The sequence below is a fragment of the Lycium barbarum genome, chromosome 7 (genome assembly GCF_019175385.1).
Source record: "Lycium barbarum isolate Lr01 chromosome 7, ASM1917538v2, whole genome shotgun sequence".
Lineage (NCBI taxonomy): Eukaryota > Viridiplantae > Streptophyta > Magnoliopsida > Solanales > Solanaceae > Lycium > Lycium barbarum.
Window position 1 is genome coordinate 115,240,449 of NC_083343.1, and position 7,681 is coordinate 115,248,129.

A 7,681-nucleotide genomic window follows, 5' to 3' on the forward strand; every position below is an offset into this window, starting at 1 on the left:
CTAGCAAACAAACTGTCACTATCAACAAGAATGTCAACAATCAGGGTGATAAGAAGCAACATGACAAAAAGATTGGAGACACTAATAATGTTGCCACTGGAAATCAGAAACAAGGGTTGCCAACACAGATGGGGAAAACTTCTGACAAAACCAACACTTCCAGCCACTATAGCAACAAAGTTCAATACCATTCTCAGGTCCAGGCTGAATTAAGCAAGAAAAATCTCATGGAGAAACAACATCAGGCTCAAGGTGAACCAAAAAAGAATAATGCTATGAAAAAACAACATGAAATTATCAAAGACCCACAGAAGCTGGACAAAGAACAAATCAAATAACACAAAAAACAGTCTCAGAAAAAAACTTTGGATCATATTCCCGAACACCCAAGAGAAGCACAATTTTCTGGAAGGAATGCTACAAACAGACAACAAAATAAAGAATTGGTTCAATCTCAGGAACTTCAGGCTATGCAAATTGAAGAAAGTTCTGACTCAGAACCACCTGATCCAAATGAAGAGGATAATCAATCCAGAACCATTAAGGTGGCTAACCCCAAAACTCTTCAAACCAATTCATCAGAATCATTTGATGATCAGGGTACTGAATCTGGTGAGGAGGATGAAAGGGCCACTGACAGTGAAGATGAATATGAAAGTGTTGAAAAAGACTATGTTGCAAGCTCTGAAGGCAGTGATGAATAGGCCGACAAACTTTTAGATACTTTTGCTCCCCCCCCCCCATCTTGGAAAAAGAAGTTAACCAAGCATTTGGGGAGATTATTGACAACTCAAATCTTTCTCCTAGAGGTGGAGGTGGCAAAAGAAACAAAAAATACACCAAAAATAGAGGGGGTGGCACCACTGCCAATACTACTGTGACTAGATCACTTATCTGGAATGTCAGGGCAATCAAAACTAAAGGTGCCCTTGAAAGACTAAAAATGATCAAAGCTTCTCAAAGCATTACTTTCCTTGCCCTCATGGAACCTTTTACCAAAGCCTCAAAGAACAACAGATACAAAAGGATGTTGGGATTTGATTATTGCTATGCTAATTGTAATAATAAAATTTGGATCTTTACTGATATTAGTCACAACTGTTTGATCAAAGGAAATGAAGAGCAACTTTTAACTTGTGAGCTGGTTTGGAATGATATCACGATTATGATGTCTATTGTCTATGCCAAATGCAAAACCCATCTCAGAGTTAATCTCTGGGACAGTCTTAGGGTCTGGTCTTCTACTATTACTACTCCATGGTGTGTGATAGGGGATTTTAACTGTATCATTTCCCCAGAGGAAAAGAAAGGAGGCAACCTGTCACACCCCATTTTTTAACCCCGTAGAGTTAAATTTAGAAGTATGACGTATTGGAGATTCCTGTTTTGTGTTGGTTTGTTTTAAGGAGTCGCCACCTAATTATTTATGGTGAATTAGGACACCTAAAGTTTATTAAAGTTATTTTAAAGTTAACTCTGTTTTAAAAGTCTGCGAAACTTAAGATTCTAGGTAAGGGTTCAATTAGTCTAAAGGGAAGGTATTAGGCACCCTTTAAGACCCATTAACAATGGTTAACCGACCGGACTTATGATTAGTTAGGCTAAGTGTGAATAAAGTATTATAGGAAAAAGAAAGTAGTTTTATAAGTATGACTAAAGTTATAAATAGATATATAAGAATGATATTTAAAATAGAACTTGTAGAAAATAATAAATTGTATAAAAGAGTACCTTTAATGCTATTTTTTTAAAATATGACTTATAAATGTGGTTAATGTGAACTTTATTGTATGAATATTGCGATGTAAAAATCTAAACTTATTTTATAAATAGGATGCAAAAGGAAGTGAGTTTTCTTTTATTAACTTATTTAACTAATTTGGCTAAAGGTATGCATAGTTGAATACGTCTTAAAAATAATGTTTACAAAGAATACTCGGATTAATATTTACATATTAGTGACGTTTCGCGAATTTAAGATAGTAAAATAAAGTATGATTCCTTTGACTTGAAATATATAATCATGCTATTTTGAAAACGAATAATTCTAAGAAAGATGAATATTATGAGTATTATAAATAACTTAACATAAAAAGAAGAAAAAATGAAATTTATGGAATTAATTATTGGTTTCTCTTTTAGACCCACCACCCATTATACTAATATTAACCCATTAATCCTACTAAAGTTCATTCTAGCTCAGAAAACCAAAACAAAGTAAAATGTTAGTTGCATAGTACAAGTTAGACACACAAAGTAAAATAAAAGGGAGGGAGGCTGATATAATTAATGGGCTCAGCCCATTTGTAGAACTGCTGCTGCGCCATTGTCGGCTATTGGGCTTTGGCCCAGAAAGCTTTTCTTTTTTAGATTTTATTATATATGTTTTGTTGCTGCGGGCTGATCAGACACGAGAGGAGGATTTTCTTGGGCTTTTAGCCCAACACCGAATGCGGGAGGTGTGAATGATGGAGTAAATGCGCATTCCAAGCCTTTGCGGGATGACGTCGAGTCTTAAAGTAAGACTTTTCGACTCCGGTGTACATGCAAAGAAAATATAAAGAGGAGACAAAATAATTAGGAAAGAAATCTAATTTGGAATAATATATGAAGATGGAAATTAAAGAATCGCACAGTGTTAATTTTCAATTTTAATACATAAAAGGGCACGAGATTTGTATAGCACAGGGATAAAGCATGTTATATAACACATGATCACAGCACACGATGATGAAAAATTGCAGTTGACACTATTAGTAATTGCAGAAGCAAACAACAGATCAAATTACAATATTTTCTAATAGTGATGCTCATGAATGAACTGCGTCAAATTGCAGTTGTCTCCAAAAGACATTTCCAGCAAGTGCAACATGTTAACAAAATTAGAAACACTACTTTCTTTAATGATGACAACACGCCCAATGAAACAGTGGGACAGTAAAGTAAGCAACAACAGCGATCTATTCTCAAAATAAGCACCAAAATAAAGAATCAATCCAGCCAAATATATAGTAAAACATTTGCTGCAAATTTGCAGCAGTTAAGTTAAACTAAAGGCAGTGTTCGGCCAATGATGTTTATCACAATCAACATATGCAGCTATATAGAAAGCATACATCAGAAAAAAAAATGATTTGAGGAAAAGTAGATAGGATGATACTTGTCTTTTGAATCTCGAAAAATGAATTTAAAGAAGGTTTCAGCAGTTTATAAGACCATAAATGTCAAGCTAGTATTGGATTGATTCATTCAACAATAATGATTCAAACTAAAAAAAAGGGACAGAGGGCAGGCTGATTACAAAAATGAATTATCAATCACTTAAGTTAGTCTATCTTGAAATCATTACGGCAAAATGCATTCTGCCTAAAAAGTTTAACAGTCCTCAAAATGTTCCAGCTTCCTCTTTTTTTTAAAAAAAAAAAAAAATCCAATAGTACCAACTACAAATTGAAACATCCCTGCCAAATAAAGCTCTCAACACAAAGGGACAACTCAGCGTCTAAGAATGTTTCAAACTCCAAACAGATTCCAGAACATCAACTGAAACAACTTGCACATTCATTTAACCTCGATGTGTTGAATGGATCATATAAAAAGGCATAAAGTAGGATTCCAACAGGAATCAGTGGTTGACCATGAATCAAGTAAATCAAACATTAAACAGAACTATACTTTTTAAACATGACAAAGGGACTCCAGATTATCATGAGTATGTGTTGCAACTCATGTTTCAGAAAGAAAAATTGAAATAAGCTCATAAAGGCACCCATCTAATTCAACTAAGCCACTGGTCAGCACTTCAATCAAAGAGTTCTAATAGGTTTTCCAATTTTGAACTAGACAATGCTGACCAAAATAATTTATACAACAACTAAGTTTTAAATCTAAATAAAACACTCAGGTCCATGCCAATTCTGTTTAGCTAAGTAATTGTACAACATAGAGATGGACAGCAGTAAAGTGACACAAGTTTATGTAGACACTAATCATGTTTAACTAGACAATCGATTATGGCAATATGAACTAGTATGAACCCCAGACCAACCCTTTAACATTGGTCAGATTCCACTTTGACAAACAGTCAGGGCAGTGTAAGCTAGAGGAAACTACAACTAACCAGACCAGCAACTATCATCTAGCATTAATCGAATTCGACTTAAACCATGCAGTAATGATGTGGTAAACTAACCTAAGTCTCAAACTAGCCATTCAACACTAATCCTAATCAACTTAAACAAACAGCCATGACCTTGTAGACCAAATAAAATCAATAACCAATATTGACATGTCGTATGATCATTTCATCATATCTAAACCCAAGTAAATTACATTCATAACTGAGTACGTTATTTAGAACAAATAAGGCAAAAGAGGGACAGTGTCGACCTGCTTTAACCATATACATAGTATACCTAAAATATACACATCAGGGTGCGTATATCGGATGTATATCGAATGTATGCCTTCTGCTTGCTTTGATATCCCCCGGTATATCCTATGTATATTCGACTCTTAAGTAAGTTCTAAGTCCTGTGAATTCGGTCTAAACATCCAAAATACCGTATACGTCTTTTAAATTCATTATTTAACGATTAACACCTATCCTAACAGCTCCCAAACATCAAACAAACAACGCGACGACAGGGAAACTTCATAATCACCAAAACATATAGCAGAATAAACTTAAATCTTAACCAAAACAGAAACTGAAGATTACGAGTAATAAATGTATCGAAGCTTACCTCTTTCGTGTGCAATGAACTGGGGTGTCGAAGTCGCCGAATCTACACTCTCGTTACGAATAGACCCGAACCTTGAGCCAAATGAATTCGAATGAAAGTATTGAGGATTTTGCGAACTACAGTTTTGTATTCTTTTTTTTTTGACGAATCGAATCGGATACTAAGAGTAGAGGGTAGGGATTCGTATCCTCCCGAACGGACTCAAGTCCCAAATCAAAATAGGACAGAAAAGTTGTGTATGAGAAAATATTCGAGAAACGGGTGAAGTAATTTTCCAATCGTATGAAGTTTAGGGGGTAAGCTAAAGATCCCTAAAAAATCCCACGGAAAAGATCTCCGAGTTTTTACGTATTCGAATTCGGAAAGATAACAAAGCTAACGACATAAAATGTTTGGTATTTCAATTGATGTCAGGAAACTATGGGATTTTCGGGCCCATCTCCACCTCCCCCTTTTTACCATTCAAGAACAAACATTTATAGGGTTTAAAAGGAGGGAAAGATGAGTGTATGAGAGAGGAGTGATGTCGGGTGAGTGAGTGGAGGGGAGCGTGTGTGGGGAAAAGGGAAGAGGAGCGGCGGCAGTGGGGTGAGTGAGACGAGGGAGATGAGGCGGAAAAGAAGGAGAAAAGAAAGAAAGAGAGATGAGGGTCAAGAAGGAGAGGGAGGCGGAAAATGGGATTAGGTTTAGGGTAAAGGAGAAGAGGAAAAGAAGTGGACCGGGTCGGGCAAGGGTATGGACTGGACTAAAAAATGGTAGTGGGCTGGTCCGTTTAATTTAAATATGGGCTGATATAAATGTGGGTTGGGTATTAAAATGTGGGGTGATTATTTGGGTAGGGAAATGATATTATATTTGTATTTTGGGCCATTAATTTGGCTGAAAAATATTGGTCCTTCCTCCGTTATTTAATTATTTTTGGGCTTCTAATTTAATAACTGATACAACATTTACTATGTAAAGACAATAAATGATTAATATGTAAAAGAATAAATATTTTACAAAGTTTTGTCTTGTAATTAATTTAACGATTCCAAACCCGAAAACGAGACGATGACTAACCGTTTGAAATTTGTGATAATGTTTAAAAATAAAAGTTGTGATATTAATAGTAGTAGCAATAAAACATTGTGAAAAATAAAGTATTTAGCTCGTCAGTAAATTTAAAACCCGGGTAAATTAAATAAAAGAGGGACAAAATTGGGTGTCAACACAACCCTCACAGAATGGCGAAGAGCTTTCCTTTCATTGATTGTATGATGGATTGTAATCTTGTTGACATGGGTTACACAGGCTCCAATTACACCTGGTGTAATGGAAGAAGCTCTGAAGACAGAATTTGGAAAAGGCTAGACAGGGTCTTAGCCAATAATGAATGGACCATGACCTTTCCTGACTCTAATATTACTCATTTAATTAGAACCGATTCTGATCATTCACCACTATTTCTTTCCTTCTCTGCAGGTTATATTTAAAGGACTAGATACTTTAAATTCTTGGACTTTTGGACTAAACAAAGTGACTTTCTTGATATTGTCAAGCAAGCATGGGACATTCAGGTTCATGGTAATCCAATGTGGAGAATGCACTTAAAATTGAAGAGTGTTTGCAAGCATCTCTCATGGTGGTCCAGAAACTGCATTGGAGATATCTTTGGAAACACCAAAAAGCTAGAAAAAAAGGTTGAAGATCTGGAAATTGCTATGGAAAACAATGTTTCTAGTAGTACTAGGCAAGAATATAACAAAGCTAATGCTGAGCTGATTAAACATCTCAAAATTCAAGATTCCTACAGGAGACAAAAAGCCAGATTAAAATGGTTCAATGAAGGAGACCGCAACACAAAATTCGTCCATTCTGTTATCAACATCAAGAGAAGAAGATTGAGTCTCAAAGCTATCAAGGATGATGATGGGAATTGGATAGAGGGAGAGGATCAAATTGCTTCAGAAGCTATTAAATTCTTTCAAAATCAGTTCACTCAGGAGGACTATCAACCTGACTAGAGCATTTTGGATCTCATCCGAAGGAAAATTATCGTGGAAGATAATGAACTTCTAACTGCCCTACCAACCCTAGAAGAAATCAAACAGGTGGTATTCTCCATGAGCAGTGATTCAGCACCAGGACCAGATGGAATCTCAGGTAAGTTCTATCATTCATGTTGGGATATTATATCTACTGATATTTTTAATATGATCTTAGATTTTTTTCATGGTAATGACATGCCTAGATCCTTCACCCATACTTGTCTTATTCTTTTACCTAAAACTGAGAGTCCTAAAACCTTTTCTGGGTTCAGACCTATAAGCTTGAGCAACTTTTCCTGCAAAATTGTGTCTAAGCTTCTTAATAAAAGGCTCACTAATCTCATGAATACTATCATTTCCCCTAATCAAGCTGGCTTTATCAAAGGGAGAACTATCACTGAAAATGTGATACTCACCCAGGAATTGGTTCACAATATCAATAAAGGCCCTATAAATGAGAGGGTAATGTTGTCCTGAAATTAGATATGACCAAAGCTTTTGATAGGGTCTCTTGGACCTATCTTTGTAAAGTTATGAATTGTTTTGGTTTCTATGATAACTGGATTCATATGGTTAAAAGACTTATCTCTAACAACTGGTATTCCATTAATATTAATGGCACCAGATATGGCTTCTTTAACTCTAGTAGAGGTATTAAACAAGGTGATCCCTTATCTCCCTCCCTCTTTGCTATTGGTTCTGAGCTTCTGTCCATCCTCATGGATCAATTGATTAATGAAGGGTTCATTCCTTATTTTGTAGATAATAACTCTCCTAAAATTACTCATTTATGCTATGCCGATGATACCATTTTATTTTCTTCTGCTGATTCCCTTTCCCTTAAAGCTATGAGGCATAAGTTATCCATTTATGAGCTGGTTTCTGGGCAAAAGGTGAATAAGAATA

The 7,681-nt window shown here is 35.6% G+C and overlaps 1 protein-coding gene across 1 annotated transcript; it reads left to right on the top strand.

The window, feature by feature from the left end:
* Nucleotides 1-5,971: 5,971 nt before the first annotated feature.
* LOC132601793 (uncharacterized) lies at nt 5,972-6,751 on the top strand. The gene is made up of 3 exons (XM_060314857.1): nt 5,972-6,103; nt 6,210-6,304; nt 6,379-6,751. Exons 1-3 carry the CDS (start codon nt 5,972-5,974, stop codon nt 6,749-6,751), a joined length of 600 nt encoding a protein of 199 aa, XP_060170840.1.
* The last annotated feature ends 930 nt before the right edge of the window (nt 6,752-7,681 follow it).